At 36.4% G+C, this 16,572-nt stretch overlaps 2 protein-coding genes across 2 annotated transcripts; both read right to left on the bottom strand.

Moving 5' to 3' along the window:
- Positions 1 to 402: 402 nt before the first annotated feature.
- On the bottom strand, positions 403 to 3,832 carry LOC140960751 (uncharacterized). Its single transcript, XM_073419006.1, has 4 exons — positions 2,564 to 3,832; positions 2,117 to 2,311; positions 1,937 to 2,028; positions 403 to 1,290 (listed from the first exon to the last, which is right to left on the bottom strand). Exons 1-4 carry the CDS (start codon positions 3,764 to 3,766, stop codon positions 588 to 590), a joined length of 2,193 nt encoding a protein of 730 aa, XP_073275107.1. The 5' UTR covers positions 3,767 to 3,832; the 3' UTR covers positions 403 to 587.
- A 695-nt stretch (positions 3,833 to 4,527) lies between these two features.
- LOC140960692 (ubiquitin C-terminal hydrolase 12-like) lies at positions 4,528 to 16,149 on the bottom strand. The gene is made up of 32 exons (XM_073418937.1): positions 15,933 to 16,149; positions 15,516 to 15,603; positions 15,210 to 15,357; positions 14,812 to 14,969; positions 13,964 to 14,229; positions 13,636 to 13,854; positions 13,422 to 13,530; positions 13,232 to 13,347; positions 12,399 to 12,497; positions 11,728 to 11,837; positions 11,493 to 11,567; positions 11,153 to 11,231; positions 10,932 to 11,078; positions 10,759 to 10,839; positions 10,551 to 10,670; positions 10,072 to 10,194; positions 9,124 to 9,201; positions 8,881 to 8,969; positions 8,687 to 8,795; positions 8,511 to 8,579; positions 8,293 to 8,403; positions 7,735 to 7,790; positions 7,443 to 7,620; positions 7,198 to 7,299; positions 7,035 to 7,106; positions 6,698 to 6,763; positions 6,310 to 6,375; positions 5,890 to 5,976; positions 5,606 to 5,722; positions 5,411 to 5,485; positions 5,232 to 5,318; positions 4,528 to 5,062 (listed from the first exon to the last, which is right to left on the bottom strand). The coding sequence occupies exons 1-32, from the start codon at positions 15,960 to 15,962 to the stop codon at positions 5,021 to 5,023; spliced, it is 3,372 nt and encodes a 1,123-aa protein (XP_073275038.1). The 5' UTR covers positions 15,963 to 16,149; the 3' UTR covers positions 4,528 to 5,020.
- Positions 16,150 to 16,572: the final 423 nt, after the last annotated feature.

Here is a 16,572-nt window from a genome sequence, read left to right on the forward strand (position 1 = left end):
GATTCTTTAGATATTATTAACATATAATAGATATTACATAAATTGTATCTATCTTCCTTGGAAATCCGGTGATGTTATGCACGTATAAATATAAGAAAATGCATACAAATATTAAATTATGAAATGTTTGGTTTGTCCCANATTGTAATATATATAAATCAATAGACATGTTTCCCACATATGTATGTAAGAAAGAATATCCAAACTTAAAAATTGGACCCGAGTTAAATTGTATTACAAAAAGTAATTTTTAACCTCTTGAAATCATCTTAAATATAATTAATCTTGTTTGTCGTGCTTAAATTAAAACATTTTGTATTCAATATTCTTTATACCGATGAGATATATAAAAAGGTATGCATTTCATTTCATCTCAAACACATGCTAAATTAATAATTCAAAATGGAATAGTTTACCCTTGGATAGACACAATGAGGAATTTAAACAAGAAACTAATTTTGAGGAAATTTCTGCAGTAAAATCAATCAACATTCATCCGCATCCACCCATTTTTCAGCTGTTCCATAAATAATAATCAAACAAGTATAAGAGTTACCAGTTTTATCAACAACACGAGGCCTTGGAAATCAAGACGAGGCTGCTGGGATCATACTTTCGACTGACGTGCCAACATGTTGAATCACAAACCCATAAATCTTTCGCTTCAGGCTCTCAATCTTTCCCGCAAGAATGTCGTCTTGTTCAGTCATTATGCAATCCAACCAGTTGTTGACTCGCTTAAGTTGAGACAAGATTGCTGCTATAGGGCCACAGTTGTTGAGTGCACCGGTGCTAGCTGGAGTGCATTTCTCAAAAACCTGAAAACCAGCATCAAGGGACGACTCTACAAATCTTACAAACCATATTTGCATCTCATACTGCAAAATCTTTCCAAGTTCCACAGTTTCGTCCATCCCTTTGCCCCGAGTCCAAGGTCCAACTCCCGGTGATGAACAGGCGTTTGTGTTGTTATTCTTAAAGGTTGAATTGGCAGAAAGTCGTTTCTTAGAACTTTGTTGCTCCATTTTGGATGAGCCCACAAAGTTTTGGTCGGTTAAAAGGGAGACAACTTCAAGATTTGTAGCCAAAGCGGCTTCTACCCAAAGGGTGCTAGATTTTGATTGTTGTGAATAGGTGGTGTTGTCATTAGTAGCTGATGACCTGTGTTTACCGGCAATAGATTCTGCTGCTGCTATGGATTTTAGAACATCTTCGTAAATCGACATGAATCGATCGATACTAGGTAAAGGATTTTCAGGCTTTGAACATGAGTGGAGATCTGAAAACATGCTGCAGTTTTTCACAAAGTAGATCTGTTAGAAGTTAAACACTGTTGCAAGAGGGTTCACAAATGAAGACTCGAATCAATATACACATAATAAGTGTAAAATTAGCACTAGGGAGGACAATATATGTGATTGTTCACTGCATTCCATTATCATTATTCATTTTAAGGCGCAAAACAAAATATACCAATCTCTGGCTAATAACAAAATTGTAGTTATGTTCGTTCTAGTCATTCCAATCTATAATTTAATCATATTCAAATGACTTCAGCTTCTATAGAAAGTTGTCTACTTCTTGACATTCAACATAAACCAAGCGAAGTAACAAAAGCAGCGAGGTGCATTACGCACGAAAGAACAGCATTAAATCCTAAAAAATGGACGGAACTATAAGTTGTAGTGAAGACTTCAAAGGACTAGAAATTTTAAGTGGCTAAACCAAGTTCTGTATTTTATAGAATTTAAGTGGCTAAACCAAGTTCTGTATTTTATAGAATTGTATTTGAGGCATTACAGAAGCCAAAATATCATATAAAACTAGATATATTTAGGGGTCGAACTTAACATAGCTGTAGGTCATTTTCATAAAGCAACAAAAACAACGAACATTGCTAATAATGAGTGTAGAGACAAAGGCTCAAGTGCAGTACCTTAAGTTTCTCACAATCGATTCTGTGGCCATGGCCTCCTCTAAAGCTTCAGACGCAGCAGTTGAAGCAACTCTTCTCCTGCGCGTAGCATCCTAACCCAATGCATATTAAAAACGTACATTACAATGCCCCATTGAAGAAATAGATAGTAATGATATTGATAAATAAGTTCTCGTGTACCTTTCCAAGTTTTGCAAGGCTTGAAGAGACACCATCCAATGGAATACTACCATCCGTCCATCTCTTCTCGTGAATGGTGATTACAGGAGCCACATTTGTTTTCTCAGACTCAAATGGACTTTCAGACCCACAAGATTTTTCGTCTTTTGTGGATGAATTCTCATGTACATCACTTAATCGCCGAGAAATAGCAGCCTGAAACGAACCACTCGGTCACATATCAAATCATCACAAACTGCTGTTATTATTTCTAATTTCCTCTTAATGAACATTGTATCTGGTTTTAGTTAAAAACATAGCACGAGGCTCATTCTAGCAGAAAGGTTATTTGATAATAAATTTATACCACTCAACATGTCTGCATAAAACACTTTCATAACAGATGGTACCAAGTACATATCTAAACACTGTAACAACTCAAGAATTTCAGAGGGCAAAAGATGTCACCTGAGTTCTCAAAATAGCTTGCAGATCGGGTCTATTTTTAGTCCTCGTTTTTTCTTTGTCCTCAGAGGTGACGCCTCCACCTGGAATCGCCCCATCATCCCAGTTCTTTCTACTTGGCTTTGCGGACCCTACAAGCGCCTCAGAAACCTTTGATATCCCCGCAGCAATGCTAGCCATTTTCTTCTTCCCGGAAGAATCCAGTGCTGGGGATACCTTAAGCCCGCCCGATAATCTTCGGCCAGGGGACAGAGACATCCTTCTAGCTACCACCGGACTTGCCTGCCTCCTCCCTGAATTTGGTGATGGCTGCCGATATCTTGATGGCACTATTATTGCTGGTTCCCTTGACGTCCTCCTATTTTCCTCTTTGGCAGCCTCCTCAAGGCTAGGAACCACGCACTTTGACGGTGCAGGGGAACTCGAGCGCTTTCCTGACTTTCCAGCTGGGGATGGATCCCTCTCTGCTTTCTTCGCAGACGGCATCACGGATCTCTGCTTTAACGCTCCAGGTGACGAAAACCTTTGCGAACTGACCTTGTCTGAACCAGCTTTACCATTACTATTAACCTGGGCATCTCCCGAACTGATATTAACATTCAAATTCTCTTTTGGGGCAACCGCTCCCCTGTTAACCTTAGAGGAGGCTATCTTAACATCACCCACACTCCCATCACTCTCGGCGCATTTCTCCTTCGAATCCATCACCTTCTTCCCCATCCTCGACAAATAAGCTGCAATAGGGTCCACCGAGAGGTCAGACTCCGAAACTGGCTGGATTACAAATCCACCACTGTTAATGCGAGCAATGAGGGGTTCAGGAGATCCAATAAATTGGTGACGACCAGCTATAGGGCGTAGATTAAGTGGGGCAGGAACAGGGGGTGAGTCGAAGACCAGTCGATCGAGGTGCACAAACTGACCCAGCTGGAGGCGGTTGTTGAGGATGAGTTCGGTATCACGGTCGGAAAGGGAAACATAGGTGGAATTGCGGGAATCCGACAGCTGAACGTAGAATCCATGGTTGGGCCAAAGAGAATCTGAAGTCGACAACGCAGGGACAATTCCGATGACCTGGAGGAGAGCGCTGCGATGGTCTCCGGTGACTTTGGTAGTGGAGTTCATGGATTGGAGGAGTTTGAGAAGGATTCCTGGGGTCAAAGACGCCATTTTTTCCTGGTGCAGGACTGAGGAATGATTTAGCATATGCAGAGGATATGGAGTAACATTGGTTGTAACTGAAGATATGGGTGGATTTGAATGTGACCGTTACTTCGATTTCGAATTTCGAATTTAACCAATCTATTGGTTGGAGCCTCAATTATTAAATGAATACTATTACCATTTTCTTTCTCTCTTTTNGTTATATGTCAAATACACTTTATTTTATTAATTAATAAATAAAGTTATCAATAACATTAACCTATATGCATATAACTTCAATGTTTTACCTACCATCTGTTTAAAAATCTTTATATAATCTTAAGGGTGTCCAAATTAATGAAATTTTGAGAAGACAAATTTATTCTCGTGTGAACTTGCTACACATGACTTGCTTGATATGATTTACTCAGCTAACGTGGCTTGTATGATATTCTATTAGCTCGTAAATTTACTTAATGAACCTCGAAAAAATGACTACGACATCTCACGTATTAAAAAAGAGATTTAAATGATTGAGGATAGTTAATGACTTAAAAAGTAGAGAAAATGATTTTCGTCCCCAACTTTATCGAAGAGAAAACCCAACCAAACAACCAAATTGTAGTAATTCTAAGAATCAACGTCAACTGGTAAATTACATTCCTTAAAAATGAATTACTACTTATTTGTATACATGAATTATCAGAGGATGAAACACCCGGCCAAGAACATGAAAATTTTGAATCATTTACACGTGATGACCTCAATACACGAAAGCGATCACCCTAGCCATGCCGATTTTGTATTCTCAGCAAAGCGAAAAAGCACCAAAAACTAGAAACGATCAGTATTATGGCTCTATAAAATAGCATCATAATTGTTTCTTTTACAAAGTAATATCCCCTATTTATAAAAACAAGAATTCCAACGAAAGGGAATGAAGAAAGGAACCTCAAATGACAAAATTAAAGAGAACGAAATACGGAACTTCCTAACTATACCCACTTTACAGCCCCATCCACCAAAATATTGTCATGTTCATCAGTTCATGATATAAATTACATGGGCTGACAAAATCTTCCCGGCTACTTCAAGAGCTGGTAATAATGGAACACAAGGCAAAATACTATTCCCCCAGCCAAGTCAGAGGACAAAAATAATAACCAAAAGGGTGACCAGAATGTCCTTTAAGAAGGAACGGTAGAAAAAAGAAGTTATCATGCATCCTTTCAGCCATACGTTCTCCTTAGCATATCCACAGTTGAAAAATTCCGCATTTGAACTGTGGATTTCAGATTTAGATAAACAAAATTATAATTAATTGTATATTTTCACTGGCTTCTCGAACATGTGGCGGTTCTGCAAGACAGAGAACAAAAGAAACTTCAAGATCATGTTCAAGCAAATACTCGTAGTCTTTTAGGGATAAACTCAATTAACCAAGCCTGTAAACGGTATAAACATTAGTTGAAACCCAGGTCATTCAGAAATAAATAGTTAAAGTTTCTTTATGTTGTGCTGAAGTTACCTGATTCGCAGTATAAGCCCTTTTAGGAGTAGTGTCAGAGTGTTCTAACCCAAGGTACTGCTCCCAAGCACCATAAACATCTTTTCTCTGAAAGTGATAACATACATGTTATTTGATGACACCATAAACATTTCTGAAAAGGAAAATATACTAAAAATAATAAGATTCAAACAGAAAACCTGAAAACGACTGGAGACAATGTCAGCATCCTCAAGATACTCAGGACGTCCCAATGACAAAAAGGCAAATTTCCACTGGATTTTGAATTAGAGAATCAAATACAAAGCTTGGAGATTGAACTGGTGAAAACTTTACGCAAATGAAGTGTAATGGTTTAATAAGGAAATGTAGAATTAAACTGAGATGGAACATACCTTCAAAAATTCATCATCGGGAACCTGCAATTTCTTTTGAATGCGTATTTTAATATCTGCCAATGTTTCACCATTTTGTATGACCAAAAAGAAGGGCTCACCAAAGTTCTGCACTTGCTGTTAAAAGAAATTATGAAGAGTTCAATGCACTTGCAAGCACATATGCCTAAGGTTCATTTGGTTTTGAGCATCAATCAAGCTCATTATTCTAAAAGTACATTAACCCTGTACAGAATATTTTTGTATGGCAATTAACATAGAAATTCAGCGAATGCTATAGGTACCACTTGATTCTGAGCATTCTCCTTTGTGAAATGGTAAACGTGAATCAAGCGATCATTGGGTCCAAGGTTCTTCTCTTCTTCTGGAATCTATCAAAGAATAAAAAAAGTGGAACCGTAAGCCACATGAATGTAAACTGAGGCGAAAAATCAGGGTTCCTACCAATGAAAGGAAAAATATCATACTCGGAACCTCGAAACGCAGAAATTAAAATTCATTTGGCACTGCAAAATTATGACTTTCCAACCAACAGTGAGATTTTCAGAAACAGGTGGTGTCCCTTCCCAACAAAATATGCAGTTTACAATTAACCTTTGAACTTACAAGTAATAAAACTCAACCAGGGAACAGCTTGGTATAGACAAAAATAGATTAAAAGGCAACAAAAAGGCAACAACGAATTGCAAGAAGAGGGTTGATACCTCTTCGGCACGTAGTGTCCAGTACTGATCATTTATATTCTCAATCTTCTCGTTGATTGGAAATATCTGAAAACAATATTAGAGGAATGTGGGTTACATTGTGAATTACAGAACCCTTGCAATACACTTAAATCAATTTAAGGATCATCTGAATTATCAAAGGTAAAAAATTAAGGCTTGGGTTATAAATTTCATATGGTTCAAGTCAAGGTAAATTTTTCAGGCTATTAAGGATAAGATCGATTGAATCGAACTACTAGCATCTAATTTGGAATATAAGAAAGTTCTGAACAGGGCAGTTTCTGAAAAGTAAGGTGGGTTATGAGTCTAGAAAATTATTGTTGATGTATAAGCCACAAAAACCAATGTCGGACCAATGAAAGATTACCTTGTAAATCTTATGATAAAAAACTTCCAGCAGCCTGAGTTCAGCATTTGGAAAAGACAACTCTACCTGTCAAAAATTGAAAAAAATGTTGCCTGCTTCAATTTTAATCTTAGAAAAAGTCAACAATAATCAGGCATGAGAGTCAAGGTAGAAGGAACGGATCAGTTGCCACAAGTTAATTTCAGTTTTTAGCATCTTATGCTCCACTAGGTCCACCAGAACAGACTTGAAAATTTTCTGCTGGGTGGTGAAATTTAAGGACGATTGAAGAAACAAAAAGCTCCATCTCATGAATATTAGAAATTCACAATACAACTGGCTCCAGCACGAAGCCAACCTTTGTTTTGATCTCATTAAGCACATCTCCAACAGTGCTTTGTTTTGGCAATCTTATATTGAGAATTATAGCCTACAAAAAGACAATGTGCCATATGTCATAAAATCAACCCAACTCAAATTAAAAAGAATATTCCTAGCATACAGCACATCAATGATGGCACCTCATCCTTTGTGGCGTGATGGTATGCAACTTTGAGCGTTTTTAGGCATTGCAATTCTGGAAGGGGAATGTCCAGCACTTCAAAATACAGTATATCAGAAATCTGCAAAGAAGGAACAAAAATATATTCATCAATCTGTCAGATCTATACCCACATCCCACCCACCAGAAACTGTCTTAACACCAACTCCTCGCCCGCAAAAGAAAATAGAAAAATGATCATGATAATGGATAAAAACAAGCTACCTGATTGTAGTGGACAAGCATGTCTAATAAATGGTCCACTGATCTGTATTTCACAGGGTTAGGTTTTGGTTGCTGAGAATAACAATTGTGAGTAGTGAGCCGAATTTTAGATGGATCGTCTAATCCAAGACGCTGAGCAACTCTTTCCACAACATCATCGTAGGTGTGGTTCTTCGCTCTATTAATTCATGCAACATATAGTCATGAAAGTTGGATCAAAATTCCAACAAATAAATACAGCGAAAAAAATAGCAATTCCAACAGTTCGGAGTATGGTGTCAGAATTACTCACAATTCGAGGCAAAACTCATCTTCCTTGGGTCTCTCCAAGGTTCTAAAATGCACTATCTGCACACACCAATACATGCTGAAAAATAAGTTCGAAGAATGGGTAACTAAGCCAACTATTATAGCTTCATAATGAAGATTTTCTTAAAATGGGAAAACATAGAAATAAGAAAAGCTTTCCAAAAACATAAATAACTGACAAAAAGCTTTACAAAGCTGGAATGATTACTGACCTATGTCTCAATAAACAAAGAGAGAGAGAGAGAGAGAGAGAGAGAGAGAGAGAGAGAGAGGGGGGGGGGGGGGGGGGGGGGGGGGGGGGTGGAGAGATTAGCAAGTTAATAGGAATGACCTAGAAGAGCTGCAAACAGATTTTCTGTGACTAGGCATTGAACAAATATACTATTCAGAAAGTGCTTAAAACATGAGCATTTAATTAACTATGAATATCCAGAATGAATATGGACGACAATGGAATGTGGGCCACAATATATCGATTATTTTAATTGACACACCAAAAAAGGGCCATTGCAGATAATTTGAAAAGATCTGCACAACTGACCTGTCGATTTTTCACATATTCCAAAAATGACGGGACATCAGGAAACCGGATTTTCTCTTCACTTTCAGAAGGAGGGTGTTTCTGGAAGCAAATGATGTCCCCGTCTTCAATCTGCGAGAGAACGAATAATTACGAGAAGAGAAAAGGCAAGAGAACAAAGACTAAGTACAAATCATAGAAAATAATCGTCAAATGATAAAAGACAAAAACAATAAAACCTGACTAAACCGGAATGAAGCTCTTTTATCAAGTCGTTCACACATTACATTAGGCTCAAATTTTATTTCCTGTAAAATGTCAAAACAAGAAAATGGCATAAATAAATAGTCATCCATGCATGTTAACTAGCCAAGGACAGTTTGAATGTACTGCATATCGTAGAGATGAGGCAAACCTCATAGAGTTCGATCTCTTCGTCAGGAGAAAATCCAGCCAATTCATTCAGTTTTGTCAAAATCTCGATAGGCTTGCTAGAACTTTTTACAAAAAGTCTACCAACATATCTGTAATATATGATGTATCACAAAATAAAATGACAAGTGCAATTTAACGAAAAAAGAAAGTAATATAATTGAAGTGTAAAAATACCGGAGCTCTTCTTTTTCAGGATCATAGAGCTTAAAGAACAAAAGTATGTTGTCCTTGATTTTTTCAGGTAGAGGTACAGGATGAAAATCCTAACATAAAATCATTAAAAATAGAAGAATCAGGAGCACTAATATCCCGGCATATAGCCACATTTAAATGGTTGTAGGATGTTACAGGTTAGGTAGTCAAGCAAAAGTGCAAACAAGTTCATCTTGAATATGGTAAAAAAAAATTAAAAAAGACCTGTCCACGCTCTACTTCAAGGAACAATTTCAGTTCAGCATTGTGGGCCTTATTGGAAACATCCCTCAAAGCTCCAACCTGCACATGGTATTATGACATAGTAAAAAGTATACTGAGAACCGAGCAGACAAAAAGGTTGATTATTTGATCCTGTAGGTTAAAAAACTGATCGTTTCCCAGATTTCTTTGGCATGTTGGTAGTTATTGTTGGGTTAAAATCTGTTTGAAAATATAATTCACAAATCACTAATGCGGGAAATTTTTTATTTTTCTCTGAATGATGCAGTTCATCCTCATGTTTATGCATTAACATAGTCGGTTTAACACATGAACTCTAAATTGAGCCACTTACTGGCGTTCAAAATCTTATAACCCTGAACTTACTCAGAAACAGTAAACAGGAGGTCATTTTTTACATTTCAGTAGCACTTCTATTCACATGGAAAATTTCGTAGCCAGTCAAGTTAAATGATGGATTTCATTTTAACTGATTGCAGTTTACAGAATTTAACGTTCTAAAGAGGCTCATACTAACACTCCAAACAATGATTCCCAGAAAAAAAAGGTTCAGCTATTCTTTTTTTCCCCGTTTCACATTTCCATTCAATAGTTCTTGCTGAAAATAATCATTCTAAAGCTCTTAATTTGCATCCTACAGATAAAATATCAATTATTATGGTCCGGTCAGATCTCATTATGAGAAAAATAAATAGTTACTCAAACAAAAGATTTCATATTGCCACTAATTACTTTCAAAACCAACTTTCCCAGAACTTTGTCACTAATTAATTATCGGAATATGTATACTAGCCCTACATTGTACATCTATCACTCTCTAAAGGTTACGGCACAGGTTAGTTCGATAAAAACATTCTCATAAGTCATAAGTACATCAATCCCTCATTATCTTAAAAAAAATAGGAAGAGGTGAATTGCAAATATATTTACCGTTTGTGCTTCCTCATGCGGAGTTAATGGGCGGTTTGGGCGATAAGTGTGGTTCTGCCTTTTTGCCCAAATCCAGAAGCGCTGAAATTGAACTGGTATTCCAAATTCTTTGGCAACCTCCTCCTTTAATAACAAATATGATTTTAGCTAGCCCTTTACTCGAAAGCACAAGGATTTTAAAAATGAAATCTGGTTTCACATTTTCTGTACAATCATCATTTTTCATTCAATTTTTCACATTTTTCCAAAACAACTCAATTGTTATATTCTAGCCCAATAAACTATACTTTCGAATTAAAAATAACCCCACAAATCATTACAAAATTAAATAACCCAATACATTCTCGCATTTCACAATATTACACTTACAGCTACTTCAGAAAACAAAACCAAACATTATTTACATCCCCCAATCTGTTTTCCAAAGCACATTTTCAGAAATCAGAAGACCCAACATAAGTGGAACATTAGTAAAGTACCTTGAAAAGGTTAAAAGGCATTTGTTTCTGAATTCGAAAGTTACGGACTTTGTCATGATCAACAAGATCAAAATATATATCTTTTCCCATCTGTTCCTTCAAATCTTCATCTCGTGCAACCTAAAAATGCTAAATATTACTTAAGCAATCCAGTTTGCAAAAGCACGGACATGTTGCATGATAAAGTCTGTCAAATGAGAACAAATACCTTGATAATAGTGTATAGATGAGCCTGTGCCTTATATCTTCTCTTATCTTCCTTTTCTTCCTGTTCCTTTCTCAGTCTTATCTGGAGTGTGTGGGCCATGAGATATTTCATCACTATCTTACTCCAAATAATGATGTGATAGGGATTAATACTGTTTTCAGTCGAAAAATTACCCGAAGATGTTCCGCAATGTCCTTCTCGTCGACATCACAAATTATCTTATCCTTGTCACTCACTCTAATATAAACAAGCATGTATGCATTTGAGTATTTTGTAAATTTGAATGGAGTATTATTGTAGCCAGGATTTGTCTGTGGCAACTGCAGAATGAAAAAGAGAAATGTAAGATACAAGGAGGTTAAGCAAGATCAAATTCAAAGGGTAAGTACATCACCTCTTCCTCACCACCATACTGCTCCTCTAATGCCTTTTTCATATCTTCCTTAGTGACTCTCTCATCATCAAATTTATACCTGAACAGGGAATTAAAACATCTGATGTAGCTTGTCAAGACTCTAAATCAAACCTAAACCAGAACTCCAGTGTGGCAAATAAAGAATAGGCACATTTATGCAAGTAAAATAGGACTGAGATTATCACGTGATCAAAACTACGCGCACCGGTGGATGGATTACAAAAAGTTATATTTCAATCCAATCTCAACTGTCCAATAGAGTGTGGAAATCAGCTTAAGGTGGGGGAAGGGGAGAATCTTCAGGTGTAAAAAGGCATACCATTGATCAGTTAACGAAGGCCGGATGAAAGCATAATAATGTCCACCATGTACCCCACCACTATGAACCAAAACACTGAAGGGAAAAAAAGGAAATTGAAAAAAAAAAGGTTAAGAGGAAATAATCAGCAAGAGAGAGAGAGATGCGGATAACATTACAGAAGCACACTATACAGATAAAGATAAAGAAATAAAACAGAAAATATTTAGAGAAAAGGAAAGGAGCGCAAACCAACCTATGAAGCATGTAGAGGTTTCGAACGCTTCTATCTGCTTCCGGTGACAAGTATTTACCATTTTCTCTATCAAGATCAAGCTCCAATGGAAATTCATAACGGTCATTTATCTGCACCATGAAGCATATTTTGTAATGTCATTGAAAGCAGACATCAAAGTAAGGAAATAAACTCGTCTGATAACAAACAGTGAGCAATAAAATTAAAAATATAACATGGCAGTGCAGCAGAAATTCCAATAGAAAAGTAGTTTTTAGGGAAAGAGGGTTTCCTCAAGTATAAAAAGTGTAAAATGTTGAACCTAGTTCAACATAGAAGTCGCAATAAACAAAATTGATGTATTGTCTTGACATCAACATTAACAATGATAATTCAGTGCAATATGTGCAAGAATATATTTGCTCTAAGGATCTCAAGTAATATATGAACCAGACACAAAGCACAAATGAAGATGATTAAAGAAAAGAACGTAAAAAATATATGCATTCAGGTATCAATCCTCTGATATTGCTAAAGTCTAAAGTGCTTTAAAGATCACATGATGGGCATCTGTACACCAAAGAGGTAAAATTATAAAGCATACATGCTGTCAGCACATGCTAATATAACAACAATCAAAATAATGACCTTACTCAAGTAAAACAACAGAAGACAACATTCAAGCTACTAACCTTGACCATTGTATCTCTCATAAAATCATACTCAAAGCGCTTTAACTGAAGCTGGAGAACTGGAGGAAAGTCAATGAACAAGACACCCTTCTTCGCATCCTTTGATTTTTTATTTAAAATTAATCAAATCATATTTATATACGGAATGGCCACTAAAAACGAAATGGCACATAGATTAAGCTATATTATTGAAGCAAAAAAAAAGGGGGAAAAAACAGAAAAGCCAATTGTATTTTCATTTATAAATAAAGTGAGCAAATTTCCCCAGTACCATGAAAACCAAAATCCGGTAGATAAAAATGCGCCACAATTGATTAGGACAGAAAACCATCAATTTTTAAAATTGTCAAAAGAGCGTAACACTTTTCTTCTAGCGGTCCACGAAAAGCAATTGATAATATTTTGTCATGTAACGTTTATAACGCATATAATATCACCAAGGACTATGTGCAATCCAAATTCCATTTAAAAAAAATTCAAATTTAAATGAGATTCAAATGCGATTGTGTCCTTAGATTCTTTTCCATCATACATGTTTTTTTAACTTTTAACCCCTATTTTACTAGAGGCCTACTGATTAACTTCAATTGAGTGATTGGCCTAACAAAATTTTCAGTTCCATCTCACCCATAAGAACTTTAATTATTCAAATTTTCTCGTTGAGCTCAACAAGGTAAAACTGATTTTAATTTTTACGTTGTTTAAAAGCTGACTTTGCTCTCAACCGCAGTCTCTAATAGGGATGGGCTTTTTTATCTTCAGCAACCATTAGAATATGCATAAATCAAAAGACACATTATGTCATTATTTAATAGAGGAGCCGAGCAACTTACCTGCAGACCATGTTCTTCGGCTTGATATTTGTTATCTCCTTCAAGACGCTCAACTTCCACATATTTGTCAAAGGAAGCATAAACGTCTTTACAACCTTTTACATCAAGTTGTAGGTCTGCCGAAAGAACTTATATCACACATTCGTCCACCATTAACGAATTACTGATAAGTCAAAGAAACAACTAATACCATAAAATGATTCTTTTCTTGTAGATTTGAAGTCAACATTGATACATTCAATGTAATTCATATGGTGCCCCTCAAACAACTTTTGTATAGTACCCTCAACAACAGTTCCCTGTGCCAGTAAAATAATTACAATTACACCACAATAACATTTTTAGGTGAATCGAAAAAGGATGAAAATAATATTTAAGGAAGGGGGTGCAGTCAGACACCAAACCTTCATCTTGTCTTCTAGCTTTTCACATAGAACTCTGTTAAGTTCTTGCACATCATGTTGCATGAAGGAATCGTATGTATCCCATCCAAACGACTTGGTCAGTTCTTTTGTAGCCACGCTAGTGTCATTATATTGAAGCTTATAAAACAAACTCTGTAAAGCCAAGGGGATGCTCCCTGATGGATTATCATTTTCTGTTGTTGGCATATGATATACAGCCTGATAAAACATTTTTCAAGTGAGGCTTCTTTGTCCTTCCCTAATAATTAGAGCTCATATATAAAACAGACAAATCTGAACTAGCTATAGCCTAAGAACCTATTGTAACCTTTCTAAAGTAAGGGACATGGTACAAGGTTTGGAGCAACGAGTTCATGTAACAAGTAGCTCCCTGGTTCTTGAGTCCAACATAGCCTGTCTCCTTCTTTGAGTCATACGCCCAGTAATCAACAACCTTACGTACAGCTACATCAGCTTCGATTACACAAGTATCATTCACCAGGTACCCCTTATTAGGATCGTAAAGCTCGCTAAGAGGCATGAAAGATGTGAAACCCCAATCACTCTCCCTCTGATTGAATTGGTGTTGTGTGTCTGTGAAACATGCAAAAGCAAATCAACACATCAAAAAATAATCATCCAGGTAAAAAATCCTTATTCGAATGGGGGATGGGCGAAAGGTCAATATATTCTATTTATGCTCCTTGACAAGAAAGTTAATAAACAAAATGAAGATTTAACTGAATCGGCCAAAGTGACATTAAATCAGTCGTAAAAATAATGATAATCAACTATTAACTAACAATAAACATCCAATAGAAGGGAGAAATGTAGAGAACCACATCTGTATACTTTTTTATGCTAACTTTTAATTGGGGTTAACAGATGAAACTCCTTTTCTGAAAAACCAAATTTGCAAAGCCAAAAGGCAAGATAACAAATTCGGAAGGGTGAAGAAGCCAGCCTCTTAGCATTGAAGAGCATAATCGATCCAATCATACTTTTATATTCCACAAGTTTTTAATCATTTTCTTGTCTTCTTATGTTCGTCAGTACTATAAGAAGAAATCATCCGACTGCTGAACTAAGAGCATAAGTTTCAATTAAAACATAAAAAAAATTGCAGTTCCAGCTTAAACAACTTGCAATTAGAAACAGGTCAGTTTTGGAAGATACCTTTTTTGATGGTATAATTGTTATGCATCTGATTAACTACTGCCAAACTAAACTGTGCATATCTATTCCACCCATAAGGCAAGGTTGCTGAATCGGCCACATCTAAATACATTGACAAGTACTCCACATTATTTCCTTTAGGAAATATAAGCACCCGCCTGCAAAAGCCAATGTAAATCAAAGGGAAAGTAAGTCTTTCAGTTAGCCTTGATCCATGCAGTTCAAACCAAAGTAAAGCCAAAAATAAGAAATCCTTAATTCAGAAAAAAGAAATCCAGAATTTTATGCACAACTGACTTCTAGAAATGAATTGCATTGTAACAACAAACAAAATTAATACCGTTCCAAATACAGCAATAAAACTACAAGATGGAGCCAAAATTACATCTACTGATTACCATTTATAACCTCCAACAGTGAAGATATCAGAATAAAGCTTCTTCATATTTAATCGGGAAAAGTGCTCAATCACCCACGTGAAGTGTGACGCCTGTGGCTCATCGCTGGCCTGGTTTTCTACTGTTCCATTACTCTCTGCTGCAGCCACTGAGAAATCAAAAGCACCAGCAAACTCATACGTACAACAAATTTTCCAACTTTGTTTCGACACACACAAAAAAATATGAAGATCGTAATACAAACACAAGCATGAATCTGGCAACATATAAATAACAAAGATTCAAGTGCTACGTGGAAAGGATCACCTTCCATAGGCTGCGGACCTTCCACTAATGGCTGCGGACCATCAACTAAATCTGAGCGCGGCACTAGCATCACTTCATCTTCTTGTTGCTAGAATCACAAAATCATGGAAAAGAGGCCGATCCAGTAAATTAGAAAAGCAAAAAAATCTTCCATTGCATTAAATCAACAAAATTGCACTAGAATAAGATTCAATTCAGTAGCCTAAACCTCCCTTTAACTCAAGCAAAACCCTAGTCGATCACAAACATCCGTCCCCCATATATACACACAGGCACGGATATGCAGACAACATATTCTCCGCCAGAAATACACAAAATATAACAATTCAGTAGTACATGCACAAGTACACGGAATAGAAGCGTAAAAATTTTGAGATCAAATACGAAGATAAGCAAAAATGAATAGAGCAGAGTTACATCCAACTGCTGAGGCGTCATCATCGTCATGGACGGAGATATTACCACCGCCCGATTGATAAATTGACAAGGAATTCAGAGTAATGCGAACGGGGGAAGGGAGGGAGATTCAGAGAGAGAAAAGAATCGATTGTAGGTTTTCTGGGTTTTCCGTGCGTCGGTTTTCGAAGGGGATGTGTTCGGGATTACTGCCAAAGGTAAGGGTAAAATGGGGAGGTCGGGAGATGGAACGAGCGAGAGTAACAGACGACATAAAATATAGGGTTATTTAATGACAAATAGAATACTGACACGTGGTCACCAACAATAGTTTAATTTAGTTCGTGTCCTCTTGTTTTGTTTAGCCCTTTTTTCTTTACCTTTTAAATAATTAATTAATAATATTCTTTTTGCGTACTTAACAAGTAAAATAAAATATAATAAATTATTTTCTTTTCCTCCTTTTCATTTCATCTCATTATTTATTTATTTATATATTTACTATAAATAACGCAGATTCTGGTTATTTAAGACAAATTATTCCCTAGTCACGCCTTATACTTGCTTATCCCAGGTTAAAATATGTTAGCTTTAAAGTGGATTACGCTATCAAGTTATTACATGTTGATCCAAAATTTAAGTTCTATTCGAATTTAAAACC

This window comes from Primulina huaijiensis, chromosome 16, assembly GCF_012295235.1.
Source record: "Primulina huaijiensis isolate GDHJ02 chromosome 16, ASM1229523v2, whole genome shotgun sequence".
NCBI lineage: Eukaryota > Viridiplantae > Streptophyta > Magnoliopsida > Lamiales > Gesneriaceae > Primulina > Primulina huaijiensis.